The 19,470-nt window shown below is 40.7% G+C and overlaps 1 protein-coding gene across 2 annotated transcripts in view; it reads right to left on the bottom strand.

The window, feature by feature from the left end:
- Nucleotides 1–2,585: 2,585 nt before the first annotated feature.
- The window catches only part of CABLES2 (Cdk5 and Abl enzyme substrate 2), a 69,346-nt gene continuing 52,461 nt past the window's right edge, over nt 2,586–19,470 (bottom strand). For both annotated transcript variants that reach the window (XM_078392113.1, XM_072996761.2), the window contains 4 exons: nt 14,887–14,990; nt 11,436–11,542; nt 8,424–8,628; nt 2,586–6,468 (listed from right to left, as the gene is read on the bottom strand). In XM_078392113.1, the coding sequence (XP_078248239.1) occupies nt 6,328–6,468; nt 8,424–8,628; nt 11,436–11,542; nt 14,887–14,990 (557 nt within the window). In that variant the 3' untranslated portion in view covers nt 2,586–6,327. The remainder of the gene's footprint in view (nt 6,469–8,423; nt 8,629–11,435; nt 11,543–14,886; nt 14,991–19,470) is intronic.

Here is a 19,470-nt window from a genome sequence, read left to right as displayed (position 1 = left end):
GAAGGGTATCATGGGGTTCTAGTGCTGGCTTATGAATTGCCCCTGACAGCAGAGGAATGGCATAAAACTGTTGCTGAGTTCTGAGAGAATTTGAGATAGAGAACAGAGGTCAGATTAAAGGGATTCACTCATTAGGATGGAGACAAGAGATGGAGTGGTGGGGGGAGTACAAGAGACCATTACAGGACAGGACCCCGATGCATGTTGCCTTTCTTTTTGCAAAGTAAGCATGCAGGGCCAATCTAGTTAATGCTCACTCAAACACGAAAGAGAGGTTAAAACCCTTCATGAACTTCTAAAAGTAAATCCACCACCACCACAGGGACTAAAAAAAACAGAGAAAAAAATCCATTGCTAAGTGGAGAAGATTTGTAAGTGGATCCTTGAAAGGGTGGTTACTGCCCAACTTCTGTTCATGGGCAACTTCTCTGTAGTTTTAGTTATTTGTTTATTTTTGTCCCAGGGGGCATACACAAGCAAATGATAACCAAAACCAGGTCAAAAGAAGAGCAAAACAAAATCTTCTAAAACAAATTATTAATCACACAAAATAATTTTTAAAAAGCCTACTGATGTTAACATAATTTTTTTGACCTTACTAACCATTAAAACATATTTGGTATATTGAAAATGTTAACATTCCAAGCTTTGCTTTGATATCTAAATATATCATAGATCAACTGGCATAAAAAGGCAAGCCCTGAAACAGATGGCCTTTTTGTACTTATAATTGGAACAGTCGTAAGCAGCTATTTGCAGGTTTTTCTATTTATGCAAGTGACGAGAAGAGGGAACTTGCTGCCAACTCAGATTATGAGGCCAGCAATATACAACTCATTCTTACACATTAGAAATATGTAATGACTTGTTTTCTTCAAGCTCATCAAACAGCTTCATGGAGCTTGTTTTAAACAACTATTGCTAAATTGTTTTTAAGGTTTTTCTTCCTAACATTTCACTAGTCTCTGTGGCTGGCATCTTGAAAAGACAGTCAGAACTCTGTCCGTGCTCTGTTGCAGTTTGTTGGATAGTTGAGTATTTATAGCTGTGGGGTCCGCTTTTGTCCTTTTCAGGAGATTGGGTGATTATAGTGATCTGCATGTTTTTTTTCCTGGGTGTATTGTTGTGATAAGGAAGAGAGATGTCTGTCACTGTGACTGATGGATGTCATGAGCTAGTCTTTTGTGTGCAGTGATCACTGGTCCTTATAGTTGGGTAGAGTTCATTGACCTTTTGCACACTGTATTTTTCAGTGCTGGGAGCCAGCCTTTGTTGACTTTTCAGCTTTCTTCTTGTTGAAGCTCTGCTGGTGTTTGTGGATTTCAATGGCTTCCCTGTGCAGTCTAACATAATGATTGCTGATGTTGTCCAGTACTTCAGTATTTGGAAATTGAATTTCATGTCCAGCTTGTTTTAGGCATGTTTAGCTACTGCCAATTTTTCCAGTTGTTTTAGTCTGCAGTGTCTCTCATGTTCTTTGATTCTGGTGTTAATGCTGCGTTTTGTGGTATACTCCTGTAGTGGTGAGGGGGTCCCTTTTGTCCTTTGCTGACCGTAACATTTGTTGTATTTTTGTGGTGGGCCTGAATACTGTTTGTAGGTTGTGTTTTTTTCAAACGTTTCCCCATGCGGTCCGTGACCCCTTTGCGGGGTCTGTGACCACTTTGCTGTATGGCAGAAAAATTTGATTTATGGGTGGGTGTTTTTCTTCTTCAGTTTGATGTTGCCACAAGGACCAGTGATCACTGCACACAAAAGACTAGCTAACGACACCCATCAATTACAGTGACAGATCATCTCTCCCTCTTATCACAAAAATACACCCAGAAAAAAAACACGCTGATCAACATAATCACCCAATCTCCTGAAAAGGACAAAAGCTGACCCCACAGCTATAAATACTCATCTATCCAACAAACTGCAACAGAGCACAGACAAAGTTCTGACTCCTGTCCTCTAAAGATGCTCGCCACAGAGCCTGGGGAAACGTTAGGAAGGAAAACATTAAGAACATGGCCAAACAGCCCAGAAAACCCACAACAACCATTGGATCCCGGCCATGAAAGCCTTCAAGAATATATTGCTAAATTCTTTCTAAGGTACCTAACCTGTATAACATCTTTATCATACTGCCAAAATGAAATGAATGAAAACATAGAAATATGAAACCAGTAAGAACTGGCAACAGTGACATTTTTTTCTCATGTAATGATTTGTCTTGAGAATTTGTGGAAATAATGGGTTAAAAAAATCTAGTTGTTAACAAAAAAAATATAATGGACTAATTCTAAGTGTTTACTAGCTGACGCAGTGGATATTAGCAAAGAATGCACTCTTTCACCACCACATTGGCAGAAAACCACATTATGTACCAAACATGTCAATGTATTCTCTGAATCTATGAATATATGAATTTCTCCTACAGGTTCATATGCCTCTTGAATTTACTTCCCATTGTTTGAACTGGAGAATTGTGTTAATCTGTATGACATTTCCAGCAGACATAGCTTTTTGGATTTCTAATAATCCCTCCTGTAAAACCCTTGAAAGAGACGGGTAGAGAAGGTGAAGAAGACAAGTTAAAGTGTTTTTAAAGGATTATTTATGACACAAACCTGAAGTACCTTCAAGATGTGCTTAGTTATAAAATAGGTATCAAAACATCCAGTAACACAGCACCTTATTAACAAATTCATTCATTTCATTGGAAGAACAGAATTGGACAGTAAACAGAGCAAGAACTTAAATTCTGGACAGCACAAACATAATATTAACATTAAATATACAAACTCCAATTCAGAGTGTTTTCTTGCGCTGAAGGTAGACAAGCACCATTATTTACATAAGATTACATGATTAAACCTCAGCTGTTAGAGACTAGCATCTCTAGAGAAAGCAATCTGGAATTTTACATTGGATCTAGATTTGGTTGTAATAATAATTTCTACCACATAGTGGCAGCTTTTGCATGAAGAAGGAATACAATGAGGCTTTGCTGACTTCAGATAAGAAAACAAAAATTAACGTACAAAAATGCAAACAAATGTCACACTCTCCGTTATCACTACAGTAATTCAACAAGTGAACTATTTCTATACAGGTTAAATCACAGGAATAAAATGACATACAAGTCAAACTGCAGAGTTACAAGAGTGATACTCAATGTCTCCTCTTAATATCTCCTGACTAAACCTGTATTTCATGTTAGATATTGACTGAAATCCTGTTGCTTAGCCCAGTAACTCACACTAGAACAGGCCCCCCGAATCAGTGCAGATTTAGTGAGTCACTCCTATGTAAGTTCCATTGATTGAAAAGGGCTTAGTAAGTCAAAACTAGAGCAGACCTATTTAAATAAAGAGAATTTACAGAGAACTTGACCCGTAAAATTCCCATGGATTTAGTGGGCCTACCCTAGTGTGATTTACTATATTAAGCAACAGGATTTCAGCTACTGTTAAATATCTTTGATAATCATAACCTGCATACAGTAGAGAATCACAGGAAGTATTCTTCATACATGTGCTATCCCAAATCTGCAGCTCCATTTACACAGAGATGGCGGGGTGGAGCTGGGATTCTTCAGTGAAGGCTAGATTCTTCATCCTAAAAATAATTTGTACCTTATTATGAAGAATAAAAAATTGAGTTCACTAACTAAAAAAGGATAAACTCGTACCATTTGGCTTATGTATTCCAAAGATTCTGACTGATACTTGTGACTTCAAAGTTTTTCGGTATCTGTATCTGTCTGCCAAAAGGATCGAAATATTCAGCAAATAAATACTTTTTTTAACTGAAACAGCATATTTTCAAAGACAATAATTATATACTACACAGCTCGATTCTTGCAGCCTTCTGCAGGTAAAATTAATCCTAAACAGGAATCAATCCAGCCCAACCTTCCCAACGTCCATTCTTCCTTGAATAAGCTAACAAATGCTTCAAATGGGCAAAATTAAGCTGACAACCATTTCTACTAGAACATAGTGTATACAAGTCAATTGTGTGTACAATATTTAACACAATATTGGCACATAGATGAACATGTTTACAGCCTCTTTTGGTTCAGATGGAAGATTAAATGTTTTGATAGCCAATTAAACAGTTTCTAATTTTTTCTTGGTCTAGATATCACCCTGCATTGAGAAAGTCTGCTAAGAAATAAAGACACACTACACTTTTCAATTTGAACAACAATAATTATCCCTGTACTAAAAAGGTGCTTAATTACAATTTGACTGATACTGTATTTAGATGCATTAAAATCCAAGTACTAATGAGAGACTGTACTACATTGGCTGCAACGTCAGTGATGTCAACCTGACTTTGTTTAGAAAGATTTATCCAATTTCCCCTCCTTCTATCAATGCACAGTTGTCAAGAGGCATAGAGATCATAAAGCCAAGTCCTCCGCCTATTAAATAAGTCCATTTCAGGCAGTGCATTTAATGCAAATATTTCTAGCACCACTTTTTGACACCCCCTTTATTTAATGGCTACTTTGTAGATATTCCCAAGTAGGGTTTTTTGTTTGCTTGTTTATTTTTGCACTATAAGTCCTGGAAAGCACACACCCCTCTTTAATTTATCAAAAGGCTTAGTTCCTAAGAGCTAATCTATGAGGTTTGCACAGATTGAGGTGTTAGAAATATGGACTGTGTTACTTCACAGATCGCAGCTGGAGCGCTGGCCATATTTTTGACTGACATATTATGCAAATACTGTGGATGAAGATAATATATGCATCAGGAAGAATGAATCATTCACATCATCTTTACAATGTGCTCAGGTTACTACACAATGGAATGGGGGAGTGCTAAAAGCTGTGATCTGGAAATCCACAGTGTTATAGTCCATTATTCTAGACCTTAGTCTACCTCATCAATCTGCATAATGTATTGAACTGACTAAAATCACACTAAAAATTAAAGAATATGAACTTCTCAGTCACAACACACAAGTATTAATTTTGTTATTGGCAAATACTATATGCACACATCCACACCTACACAAACACTTTGACTTGTAATACAATATTGCTTAGAAAAGAAACTTGACACGAACTGATTCTTCTGCTACAAGGTCAATAAATCATACAGTTCATAATTTAACATTTGGATACTTAGACTAGACAATCTGTCTGACTATAGCAGGACTTTTATAATCTGTATACCACCACTGTGTTGAATAATAACCTCTACAAGAGTGGTGGTTTTAATGTGCAATGGAAGTCAAGTTCATGATTATCACAGTGGCAAAAAGCTTGGAAGAACTGAATTTTGATAAAGAAAGAGTATTAAAGAAGTTAGACATGCTGAATTTCATTGGCTTAATTTAGGTAACAAGAGCTGCATTGGCAGAGAAAAAACATTTGTGTGCGAAGCTCACGGAGAAAAACAATAATACATGAAAGCACTGTTATAAATAAAACAGTTATTTGTTTCAGGCTACAGTAAGCAGTGTCAAAGAGTTGTCAGCTCCAAGAGCTATAGGACCCAATTACAATTAAGTTGAATGGCCTCCAGTTAGTTTCTGAAGGACAAAGTTAAAATAGGAATTGTTTTGCCTATAGCTGCCTTGTTCAACAAGTGCAACATTTCAGAAACATGTTTCAGTTTAAAAAAGAAAACAAAAGCTTTTATTCATTAACTGAGCAGAATATCGTTCTTGTATATGCATCCCTTCTGGAGATGAAAGTGCAGACACAATAGAGCTGTTGTCCTTAGAAAACAAGGTAAACAAAAGGCAAAAGAATAACTTGTTTTAAGTTCAGAAATTTTGCAGGAAGCAACAAAAGAAGAGAAAGAGAGAGAGACTGGAGCCAGCCCAGCCTAGTTATAGGCACGTCTTTCTTCCCTTCAAGAAAGAAGTACAAGTTTGCATGGCTTAAAGTATAAAAAGGATTCTAATACTATTTGAAGCACACAGTATTTCGGAATGGCAGCGATGCTCCTATAGATTCCAGGAAGAGGAAAAAACGAGTGACGAAAAGTTTAAGGAAATGATGAGTAGTAACGCCGTAACAGAAGGACGGACCATCTCTCTGTGAAAGACAAAACAGTTAAATAAGGTATGACCAGCAGCTCTAGTGTCAACTGGTTGCAAAGCCTTTGTGCTTTAATGTCCAAAGCGCAATATCTCACTTCTGTTGGCATAGAATCTCTTTTATTCACCACACCTCAGTAGCTCTGTAGAAATGCCTTTGCAGTCTTCACTTCAGGTTTGTTGAAAATGTTGTTCAACACTGTGGCCCAGGAAGGGCCTGTGACCAACAACAACATTTAGGGATCTCAGTCCTGGCACTTTGTTAGAACAAAGTTTTGGCTAGGATTGTTGCGTCAGACGTCGAAAGTGAGGTAACACTTGGTTGTCGGGAAGATAGAGGGCAAGTTCCAAAGCTACAAGGACTGTAAATTCGAATGCAATAAGATCTCGTCTGTTGAATCTGAATCTCTCTTCTAACTTCTACGAGGAAAAATAATAAAAGAAAAAGGAGAACAAGCGTATACATTATTCCTGTGTTTGGACTGATTTGAGATTTTACATTATTCGATCGATACTGTTTTAAGCATAACCATTTCCCTACAACTTGGACACAATAAGACTACTTTAAAATACTATACAGTGGTGCCTTGCATTATGACGTTAATTCGTCCCAGCAAAATCGCTGTAGAACGAAAACATTGTAATGCGAAAATAAAAAACCCATTGATACACACTGAAACCCCTTCAATGCGTTCCAATGGGCTGGAAACTCACCGTCCAGCGAAGATCCTCCCTAGGGTGGCCATTTTCGGTGGCTGTCCTGCGAGGAATCCACCCGAGAAAACAGTGGAGAGCCATTTTATTTACCTGACGGCCATTTTGAAACCGCCGATCAGCTGGAGGAAAATCGTCGTTTTGTGAAGAATCGGTTCCCAAAGCAGGGAACCGAGTATCACAAAGCGAAAACCCCCTATTCAGACCATCGTTTTGCAATCGCAATCGCGATCGCAAAAAGACCATCATAATGCATTTTCATCGTAATGCGGGGCAATCGTAAAGCGAGGCACCACTGTATATAAAAATGGTATTACCTTTGATCAACATACTGAAGTAACAAGAGACCTATATGGTCTAATAAAAAGTTCAAAGGCTGCTAAACCAGCAGATCCTTTAAGAAACCTAGAATGTAGAAGTAAATTTGATGCTGAAATTTATGTCCCATTGGCAAAGTAACACCTTCCAGTGAGAAAGAACCTATGTGCCACTAGTACGAGATCAGCCATATAATAAAGGAGAAGAGCTAAAGCAAACATGTATGAATTAATAGATCTGTTGGTGAGCTATCCCCTGAGTTGCTTTGGCAGTGATAAAGAATACTGGTGCTTGGTGCAGTATGCCTGTTACTGCTGGTTCTAATTATATTTAGTTATATGGTTCATTGTGAGGGATGTGGTGGCGCTGCGGGTTAAACCGCAGAAGCCTCTGTGCTGCAAGGTCAGAAAATCTGCAGTCGTAAGATCGAATCCACGCATTGGAGTGAGCCCCCGTCACTTGTCCCAGCTCCCGCCAACCTAGCAGTTCGAAAGCATGCAAAAATGCAAAATGCGAGTAGATAAATAGGTACCACTACAGTGGGAAGGTAATGGCGTTCCGTGTCTAGTCGTGCTGGCCACGTGACCACGGAAGATTGTCTTTGGACAAAATGCTAGTTCTATGGGTTGGAAATGGAGATGAGCACTGCCCCCTAGAGTCGGACATGACTGGACAAACTGTCATGGGGAACCTTTACCTATATGGTTCATTACCAACAATTAGCAAGTAGGTCTTGTCGTCAAGACTCAAATCAACACATCTTTCTCATCTTCTTTTAGCACTCTGGCAGGCATAGGAAAGCTTCAATGGCCCAGGGGCCATTTTTGGTTCCCAAGACCCACTGCAGGTTACAACAATCCCCCAAAATAAAACTAGAAGATACCGAAAATCTACTTCTAGGGTTGTAAATAGCTTTTTGACAGGTAGATAAGTATGCAAAGATGCAGGATGGATCTGTATCTAGTTTTAATAGAGATGCTCCATGCCTGGAGGCTCTCAGGAGTGGGAAATGCCTTTTTAAAAAAATAAGCTAAAATTCTTCTTTGCCAAAGAGCTTGGAGGAGGGATGGGGACCCACTTAAACAACCCTTTGACTATACATGGCCTGTGGAGTGCCAAGCATTCTTGCCGCAATACTGCAAGCTTGCTTTCAGTTTGTAAGTCCAATGCTAGAACTTATTATATGTGCTTCCATTCAAAATCATATGCAAGCCTCCACAGAGTTTTAGCCGTAGGCTTTGAGATTGATGTTTTGTTTTGTTGTTGTTGTTGTTGTTGTTTTGCAAATATCCACATTTTATGGATAGCTGGCCACTCTTGGAAGTTATGCTGGCTTTGCTTACATCAATAAGGTGTTTGACTTCATGCTTCCTGAGGTCACTGCTGATCTTGGCTGCAAGCAGAACACAAGCACCGGCACACAATTTTCGATTCTGTTTGTTAAGCTTGCCTTGGAGGACGAGCTTCTCAAAGTAAACATAAGCCATGGATACAGTTACCGGCTCCAGGTTACATTCCATACTCAGATTTCGCATCTCTCTCTTTAAACTGTAAGGCATAGAAAAAAAAAGATATTTTCTATTGGTTTTTTTTTTTTAGAAAGGAAGATTGGAAACATACATGTAAACATATTGAGTTCTCAGTTCTTGTTCCTTCCTGGAGGGCCTCTGTACAGCAGGAATTCCTTTCGCAGTGAACTGGGATTAGTGTGTCTACATGGGGAACACTGTCCTTTTGATAAGAATGAAGGGGATGCCTTCCCAGGCCTCTGCTTAAGAGCTAGTTGTGTGTAAATATGGGCCTTTTTAAAAGATGACTCTGCTTACTGGGGTATTCTTTTTGGCTTTGCTTACTTGTATGCAAGATAATGGAAAACTCGCTCACTACCCCAAGATATAGTTTTTTGGAGCAGTAAGAGGCTACAGGGGAGTGTTGGCAGTGTGATGTGTTTATTATCTTTCAAATTTTAACCGAGGATGAAATAGTAAACACAGCTCTGTATCAACAGCAAGGAAGAGCGCCCAGAGGTTCAAATGAAATAGCCCAGAAGAAAAGGAGTCAAAAGGAAGACGTGTTGTGCATCTGCTCGAGAACAGATGAGTCAGTGCCTCAGTCCCAGAAAGTTACAGCTTTTTGCTGATGTGAAGGCCAAAATAAGTAAAAGTAGCAATGATATTACGGAACAGGGAACACCATGACATACACTAAATTTATTAAAGGGGCTGAAAGAACTTTATGTGCAGCAGCCATTTCAGTCATCTTTGGCCTAGTGGGTCATTTCTGGTCCATGTGGCTGAGTACACATTGTCTAGGAGGGCGGGATAAAAATCAGATTGAATAAATAAATAAATAAATAAATATAGGGCAAGCTAGATGGCACAGTACAGCAACATAGACACACACATACACACTCTCTCTATATATACATACTGTAGAGTGTATGTGTGTGTCTATGTTGCTGTACTGTGCCATCTAGCTTGCCCTATATAAAGGGTCTACGTTCAGATTCCTTGGTGTCTGCTAGAGAAGCTGAGGAAGGAAACTTTGGGGAGTAAAGGCTGCGTATTTAAGAAAGGGTAGATGGAACAGCTGGAGGAACAGTAGGTGCATAGGTGCAGATCAGAGCAAAAAGGTCCTCCTGACTCAGATCTCAGCACACAGGACAAATAGATTCAAGGGAAATGGTAGCATGTAACAAAGGGAGAAATGGAACTGTTTACAGTTAAGTTGAATAGGGGGAAGGATTTGCAGGAAAACAGGCAGAACACTAGAACAGGCCATATAATTCCCCCAGTGTTGTCTCCAGCTAGGTAACTCAAGTATTTAAGGCCCAGTTCTCACTGAGAACTGCAAACATTCCTTAACAATTTTCATGCAAATGTAACACATGGTCGTGTGGGAGGAAGGAAACCTTTCCCCTAACTAACTTGCTTGCTTGCTGGTTCGTCTCTTACTAATTAGCAAAACCCTTCTGTTGCCTGGCTAAAAGATCTCTAACTCTTGCTTTTCATAATTAGAATACTTTTTTGCTCTTTGTTCAGAGCCAGTTGATGTCAGCATGACCAAGAACACGGAAGCTAAGTAACAATGCTCTGTGCAGGATGGGCCATTTCTGGTCCATGTAGCTGAGAAAGAAATCCACAATCACTACACACAAAAGAACAGCTAATGACACCCATCAATCACAGTGACAGATCATCTCCTTATCACAACAATACACCCACAACAAAAACACACTGATCACCATAATCACCCATCTCCTGAAAAGGACAAAAGCTGATCTCCCAGCCAGAAATACTCAACTCCCAAACAAACTGCACCAGAGCACAGAGTGCTGTTCTCTGAAGATGCCGGCCACAACCAAACATATTTTCCTTTATTTATTTTAACGTTTCCCTCCACCACTAACCTTAGATGCATTTATGGAATCTACAGAAAGTGGTGAATAAACATATATTTTCTTTTTACCTTAAAGCAGTGTTTGACAGATAATTTGTGCTGGTCTGTGCAGGAGATGGTAGCTGGGAACTTGCTCTGTTAATTTTAACTCCTAGGTTACTGACTTTCCATTGTGCGAGAAAGAGGAATTAAAGATACTCCTGCCGCTACTACAAATCCCACCCAAAAGAAGAGAGAAGCCATTTATTAAGGGATTAGTATGCGATCGGCTATTGGCAACAGAACCAAGACCTTATAGCCGGTCATTTTATATTTCTTTCCGTTAGGATCACTTAACACCTTGTTGTGTGAATCATATACCTGCACATATAAGCAAGAGCTGAGTTTATAAAAGAAGTCAAGGTTACAAACTAGAGATGGGGACGGACAGCAGGTTCTGTGGTTTATCAGCTGAACAGGATTCCGAGCCCCATCTCCTCCGGTGAGTGCCCACTCAGAGGCAGTGCACAGAGGAGGTGGGGCAGGGAATCTTGAACGCTGCCTCTAAGGGGGTGCCCACTGGAGGCAGTGGCGCTTGGAAGCACCAAAAGCCTGTTTAGCAAATAAATGAACAAGCACGAACCAGCGGCTTGTGCCCATCTCTATTACAAACCTTGGCTTTGGAAGGAATGCCGCTGAATTCACTGGAAGGCTGGTGAGGCAACATAGGTATTGTTGGGTTATATGGGCTAAATGCAGTTGTTCATCCCAACCTAAGTGTTCACTGAATAAATCCCATTCCGCCAACAGAACTACTCTGACTGGAATCAACAGCTGGATTTAGTCTTAAATATTCAATCTAATGGTTACCATTCTGCATGTATTTTAGAGGAAAGAAACCTATTGCAAGGTGGTTTAGGATCACTTTGGTGCTGAAGTTATTAGCTTTTCTCTTTACCAGCTCACTCTCTGCTTACCTTCTTATTTTGCTCAGTGTAAGTTTGATGTGTGGAAACTTCTCCTTAAATGTTTCGTTCATATCCTTTTTAAGGTCTGACGGTTTCACATATTCTATTACAGTTGTCTGGAAAAAAAAATGAATAGACTTTATGTATAGAGCTTTAGACTCCATTTATAAAGAGAAAGAAGGTGAGGGGAAACTCTATAACACAATTTACATTTCTATCTTTCTGCGGGCTGCCTCCCAGCTGGCTGGGGTTTCTGGGAGATGTTAAAATGAAATAATTATTTCCAAGCTCTGGACTTGAAAGCAGGAACATGACAAACGGTACTGGGGTTAATTGGGGGATTCTGGGAGATACAATCCAAAACAGTAACTTTCTAGAGCTTCTGCTCATGTCTTGAACTTGCTCTGACTGTGCCTACAGAAGTTGAGAAATCACTGTTCACAGTACTCTTCTGATAGTAGTTCAGGAGAGAGACAGGGCTGTTTCTGTTGTTTATAGCCACACTGTGCCCTTGCTAGAATCCTACTCAGGTTGCTATCTTTGCCTTGTGGCCTCTCAAGATATTTCTGCAGACCTTAACTTTAAATCCATCTCAAAAGGGTGCTGCATAGCATAGCAATGCAACACTAAACGTGTTAGACCCTGCGCATTATGCTCTTTATTCAACCAAGGCAAGACAAAAAATGGCAACAGACTGCTATCTGTCCGAACAGATTAACCACCTGTTTGGAGGCTGAATCATCATCTCCCTCTATATTACTCAGCCCCAACCAGCAAGGGTTTTGAGCACAAGGCTGATCATCTTTACAAAAACAAGTCTGATTTTAAGGGTTTCTTTTCTGAACCAAGATGCCATAAGCGATAAACCTAGGATTTTCATGAAAAGCCTGTTTTGTCAAACATGGTACGAGTCTAGCTGAATTGCAGTCATCTCAACATATTCCAAAGCTTGGCTTCTGCTTTATCACTGTTCATGGAACCTGAGAATGTGATGACCTTTGCTGGTATCATGTTATATTAAGTTTCCACTATTAACCATCATTTGCCCTTGTACAGGATTACATTGGAGTCCTCTTGTATCTAGGCCATCACTACAGAATCCTAGATGAGAAAATCTTAATCTCTTTGGGGACAAAAGGTTTTCATAGCTCTCTGGTAATCTCTTAATCCCATAATACTTGGCACCTGAAGTGCAGAGCTAAATTGGGATCCTGAACAGGTTCTTTGGAGTTTTCTTTGAAATATGCCCCGGGAAACATCAACAAACACCCTAGGGTATTTTGCATCTAGAAAGTATAATATTGGAGAACAGGCTGGAGCTGAAGGAAGGGCGCAGCTTAATTCCCTCTGCTTTGAACACTTGGATGTGGCAAAAATCAGTTTGTTTTGAGCCAGTATGATAAACTGAAACACGAAAGTTGAACCTGAGCTCACTACGACCTCCTTGCTAGTTAAGGTGAAAGATATGTCATTTATTTATTTATTTATTTATTCGATTTATATCCCACCTATCTAGTCGGTTAAGACCACTCTAGGCGGCTGATCTCTGACAGGCATCTGATCTCTGTTTTGACGAGTCGGATGATTCCGGGAAGTTCACAAGCAAGATGTTAAAATCATCTTTCAGTCTATTACTACTGAAACTAGGAGTCCTTGGTATTTCTGTGTGATTTAAGGACTTCAAACCACTTCAAGGTACATGGCCAGTAATCCTTACAAACACCCCGTGAAGTGGACTGATTTATTTACTGTATTTCTACCAACTTCACAGCTGAAAAGGCTCTCGCGTCATTAAAAAAAGAGGTGTCTCTGCTCTCAGGCTTGCAATGTAAAAAGACATGGCATAAAAGGTAGAGGGGACAGATAGAAGAAAACAAAGAATCTCAGGAGACAAGTTCTTACTGTCGCAGATTGTTAAGCCCGGTGGAATGGCTGCCGGGTGACAGTTTGAGGAGAGACAAAGCCCAGTCAAGCTAGCGTCTCAGGAGAAGGGATGGTGGTTTTGCTTTCTTCCTTCTCTAGTCTGTTGATGGGTCATATAGTCTGTTCCCATGGCTAATATTACTGCTGTACAATGGAGCAGGGGCGAGAGGCAGCAGAATCTAGGAAATCATGGCTTGATGAACTGATGGTTGAAGTAAGAAGCAAACCAGAGGCATCCTGGTTCAGACATTTCACTAATTTTCACAAGCATGTGAGAAGTATACTGCTTGATTCTTTCTTAGGTAAAGGTAAAGGTTCGCCTTGACATTTTTAGTCCAGTCTTATCTGACTCTAGGGGGCGGTGCTCATCCTGTTTTCAAGCTGTAGAGCCAGCGCTTGTCCGAAGACAGTTTTCTGTTGCCATGTGGCCAGCGTGACTAGGGAACGCCGTTTTACCTTCCCACTGACGTGGTACCTATTTATCTACTCGCATTTGCATGCTTTCGAACTGCTAGGTTGGTGAGGAGCTGGGACAAAGCAACGGGAGCTCACTCCGTTGCGTGGATTCGATCTTACGACTGCTGGTCTTCTGACCCTGCAGCACAGGCTTCTGCGGTTTAGCCCGCAGCGCCACCACGCCCCTTTATTCTTCCTTACTTGATTCTTTATCAAAGACCGGATACAGCTACACATATATAAGTCTACTGCGAACCACATGCACCACTTTTTTGACTGATACACAACCCTGAACCCTGAACCGAGTTCAAGGACAACCGGTTATCTTTGACAAAAAATACTCTAAACAGCCAAAGCCACTTCTTTCACGCCTTCTTATTGGGCTGCGCTGATTTCTTAGGCTGCATAAGGCTGCCACTTCCTCTTCCCCTAGAATATTATTTTAAGTCTGAAAAAGTGAATGGAGCAGCTTTTAAAAAATGGTGCAGGCTAGATACTTAAATCAAACCAAGGAATATGCCAGGCACCTGAGCTAGGATGTGAACCAGTAAAATAAATCCTAAGGAATGGTCTGAGTGTGGGAGACTCTGGCGTGGAATTAGAGGTCGAAGAAATAAATATGGGGAGAAGTGGTATTCCTCCCGCAACACAGAAACTTTGATCTCCCACTCCATGAACTGCGGTTTCCATTCATGTGAGATAAACAGCGCTGGGGGGAATAAGATCACAGCACTTCTCCATTATGTGAAGCACGACATTCAGTGATAAGCACAGAGTCCATTCAGTGATAATCACAGAGTTCCCGGAGGGTCAAATTGCCATGCTAATGTAACGTGCGTGTATACGTTCTCATATACAAGCTATTAAGGAAGAATGATAACGACACAGCCATCCAAAGTAAATATTTATTAATTGGCAGAATGGCGACTTTTTCATTTTATTTGTAAGCAGCCATTCCATTTCAAAGAGCAAAAGCAGAACACAAAACAAGACACTGTCCACAATCACGTAGGGGGAGACAAAGCCGAACAAAGCCACAGGGCTGCATTTGCTGCGAAGGTGGGCCATCTCAACATCTTACCATGTACGACGCAAAGATGAGGACACGCTTGTGCTTTCCGCAGGGCCACTGAGGATCATCGAGAAGATTAGGGTTGTATTCTACCAACTCCCCGACATCACCTCCTAGAAATAAGGAAAAGACAGGGAGATGCAGATGGAGCTCATTGATGTACTGAAGGACAATTTAAGAAGAAGGCATCTAGAGTAATGCCACTTAACTTTAGAATGTATAGAAAACATGCACTGCATTACAGATGTTGTCACGGCTGTGACCCTCCAGATGTTCTGGGAATGTAGCTTCTATAATTTCTCACCCTTAGCTATGTTGGCTTGGGCTGATAGAAGTTATGGGTTAAAAAAGAGAGGGGGAACTCCCTGCAGAGACTCAGTGAAAGCATGCTTTGTGGGCAAATAATACCAACAATAAAATGGGAAGATACACCTGGGCCCCATAGAGGTAGAATGGAATGGAACATGGCTGATCAACAGGCACCATAAAAAGAAACATTTTCTTGCAGGCCTCACTGGCTTTTATGTAGTGGTCTTAGCAACTTAAGGAAAACCAGCTTCCTACTTTAAAATTTAATAAAGAGGACGTTAAGAAACTTACAATCTGGGGATGCATTTGCAAAAGTCAACCCTGGGCTGGATAGGGTATGTATTAAATATGAGAAATAAACAACTTTCAGGTTGTTGGTACTTTGCCCAGATTTGTACAACTTGTTCTTTAGGCTTTTGTTTCTTAAAGCACTTCCTTGGTTTTCAGAAAAGGCCTCCTTTATTCCTTTCGCCTTGTCATTTTAATGAGGCTCAGATGAATTCTTTTTTATATATTCAAACAGTCATGATATTTCAATGCACAACAGATGAATCCAAGTATTATATAGGGCTGAATCCCCCTACTCAGCCACAAATTAAATTAAAGTGGTAGCATTTAAGAGAGAATGACTGAAATCCTGTTATACACTTCGGAAATTATCCTCAGCGGCAAACTGCCATGAATTAAAGGCCTTCTTCAGTGATTGTGCGGGTGACTTCATTGCATTGGCCACAATCCTATTGCTTAGTATAATAAATTGCAATAGTGTGGGCCTATTGAATCAATGGTGATTTAGTGGGTCAACTCTTCCATAAGCTCCATTGACTCATATGGGAATACTCTGTTACTTACTATGCTAAAGTAAGTCACTAAATCCCCATTGATTTGTCTGCTGTAGTGCAGTTTACTACATTAAGCAACAGGAGCTTGACTAGTATGTGTGTCACATACACCCCAAAACTGCCTTTAATCAATTGGTTGTTCACCATTAATGATGACATCATGTCTGATGCATACATGGAGGTGCGCAGTAGAATTTCAGCAATTGTGCATATTTGGCCTGAAAATTTCTTAAAGTAATAGGTCAGTTGGTATCTGGATTGAGTTCTTCATTCCTCATCCTAGTTTGTATCCCTTAGCAATGGCATTAAAAAACCCATTGCCATCTCATGTTTTGGTAGTGACGGCAAGGGATATACTGTAATAATTAATAACTGTGTGCCATCAAGTCAATTCTGGCTCATGGTGACCCTTTCCAGGATTTTATGGGTAGAGAACCCACAGAAGTGGTCTACCATTCCCTTCTTCTGGGGTTGCCCTGCTGCTGTGCAGCTGGCCCAAGGCCACCCAGGCTGGCTATACTCATAGGAGGCACAATGGGGAATTGAACTCCCAACTTCTGGCTCTGCAGCTAGATATCTAAACCACTGAGCTATCCAGCCAGCTTGGCAAGGGATATAAATCCATACGTATGTATATATTCAATTCATTTGTATGAATAATAAAGATTTTCAATTTATTTTTTTTCTTACTCATAATTCATTAAATGACTAATAAAAATTGTTTTAATTCCTATTCGATGTCTGAAGAACTGGATAGGAGAGCATAAAGGGTTGTTTTAGAAGGGCGATGAAAGAATCTGGCTTCTATGCACTGCAACTCCCATATCAGTTTAACTATAGCTGTTAGTTGCTGCCAGGCAGCTTATCTATCAAAATGCAGCAAGTAGGGGTTGGGTCTTCCGAGAATACGATTCCAGTATTGTTTAACCTACATAGATTAGCAGTATGTTTCCAAGTAAAACTCAAAATGCTCGTAATCATCTAAGTTTGTTTGTTTATTTAACTTATATAAATTTATATTATTTTTAACTTATATAAATTTATTTATTTAACTTATATAAGTTAAATAAATGAACTCAAGATTATTGTTGTTAAGTTTTAATATTTATTTAAAATATTTTTACCCCACCTTTCTCCTTGAAAAGAACCCAAGGCCTTTTATACCACCCAATAGCAGGATACATACTCTCTGGGCGCTTAACAACCGACACATACGAACTACAAATAATACAATAATTATTATAAACATACATGATAAAATAAAACCGAATCTGACATAAGTAAACAAATTTAAACCACAGACGGACGTCAAATGACAAACATTAATAAAAGGCAGTTTTTAACTATTCTGTTTTAAGTAGCTTCTTAAAAACTGGGAGGGAGGTTGCCCAGTGAACCCCCACAGGTAATTTAGTCCAAAGATATGAGGCCACAAAGGAAAATGGCTAGTTTTTGGTGGTCATTTTCTTTGCCTCCTTAGCTGTTGCTGTTTTTAACAGTAATGAGAGTGAGGAACCAGTTGGAGTTTCAGACTGTTATCTCAGAGGCTCTGCTTCACATCCTGTTCTAATAAGTGATTGAGACACAGGATGCAGTTGTGTCACAAAAGTTTTGTGAAACACCCCGTTTTGGGAAGCCCATTCATGTTCCCTTTATTGGACCCCCAGAGAAGTGACAAAGTTCTGCTACACCTTTGGGTTTACTGTTCTCCTTCAGTGATCTTAATATACGACATCTAGATTTTAAGTGTACATATACTGAGTTGTTTATTACTAGCTCACTGGAAGGTCAGATCCTGAAGCGGAGGCTCCAATCCTTTGGCCATCTCATGAGAAGAGAAGACTCCCTGGAAAAGACTCTGATGTTGGGAAAGTGTGAAGGCAAGAGGAGAGAAGGGGACGACAGAGGACGAGACGGCTGGACAGTATCATCGAAGCAACCAAGATGAATCTGACCCAACTCCGGGAGGCAGTGGAAGACAGGAGGGCCTGGCCTGCTCTGGTCCATGGGGTCACGAAGAGTCAGACATGACTTAACGACTAAACAACAATCTTCCTCAAGCTGGTTCTTTCTCAGATGCATCCACCTGCAGTCCCCAACATCTTTACAATCAGCATGGCAAACGGCTGGGAATTATAGGATTTGTAGCCCATCACATGGAAGGGTAGGTATGGTTACCTATTGGTTTATAGGTTACATATGGTTTTGACTGATGTTGCAAGCCATCCTGGAGACATGAGGAAGTAACGGCCAGGATAGAAGTATTTCAAAAAAAAATTTCTAGTCTCCTTATTTTTTGTTTTCTTTCATTTCCTTATACCTTTGCCAATATTCCAAATTTTAAAGCCAGATAGCCATGATGTGGAACAGATGATACAAACCCCATATATACAGATGTGTTTTTCTTTGTGTATATATGCTAACACATAGAGAGGAACTGGGGTTCTCTTGGGCAATGGGAAATGACTAGGATCTCAACTATCACTGTCCACCCTGGTATACGTCAATGCTTATATATGAATGGCTGGAAGTGTAGGAAGCCTGCCCAGGAAAGCAGAATGCAGCATGCAAGGTAGGACTGGAAGAAACTCTCCTATATGAGTGCATTCTAATCTCCCAGGAAGGGATATGTAGTTTTTCAGAGCTGGTGGAAATTAACTACAACTCCCAAAATCTCCGGTCATGTTGCCTGGAGATTCTCAGCACCTGCAATTTTTGCTGTGCCTTGGTTTTTGCTCATTATTCTGTAAAGGAATAACAGCATTGAAACTATCCTGTCAATAGCGTGCCTGCGTGAGGAGGAAGCCAGGGACCATTGGCCGGCCACAGCCACTGGGTGAGAGGCAGTGGACTGTGGTTGGGCCCCTGCTGGATGCCAGCCCTCTTTTCCAGAAGAGCTGCTCGGCCCCCTCTGTGTCTGCAGGACCAGGTCCTGCTGCTCCGGCTGCCTCATTCCCTGTGAACACCATCCACCTGGCCTAGGGAGAGAGAGAGCTCTTAGCCAGAGTTGCTTTTGGGACCTGACCAGACCAGCGTGCCTGCGTGAGGAGGAAGCCAGGGACCATCGGCTGGCCACAGCCACTGGGTGAGAGGCAGTGGACTGTGGTTGGGCCCCTGCTGGATGCCAGCCCTCTTTTCCAGAAGAGCTGCTCGGCCCCCTCTGTGTCTGCAGGACCAGGTCCTGCTGCTCCAGCTGCCTCATTCCTCTCAGCATGAGCCACATGACTTGGTGGGGGGGGGAGAGAAGGGGCTTTAGAAATGTTTTATTTTATATATGTTTTAAATGTTTTTTAAATTGTTTTTAATTGCCATCAATTAAGAAGAGACCCAGAGCAGATCTAATGGAACAGGAAGGGGGGAGGGCGTTGGAGGGGGCAGCCATTGAGGTGGTGCTGGGTAGGGGAAGGAATGGCGGTGGGGGTAGAACATGCCTGCGTAGGAG

This window comes from Pogona vitticeps, chromosome 4 (genome assembly GCF_051106095.1).
Source record: "Pogona vitticeps strain Pit_001003342236 chromosome 4, PviZW2.1, whole genome shotgun sequence".
NCBI lineage: Eukaryota > Metazoa > Chordata > Lepidosauria > Squamata > Agamidae > Pogona > Pogona vitticeps.
Note: the sequence above shows the minus strand (reverse complement) of the source record. Positions and strands in the feature narration are given on the sequence as shown.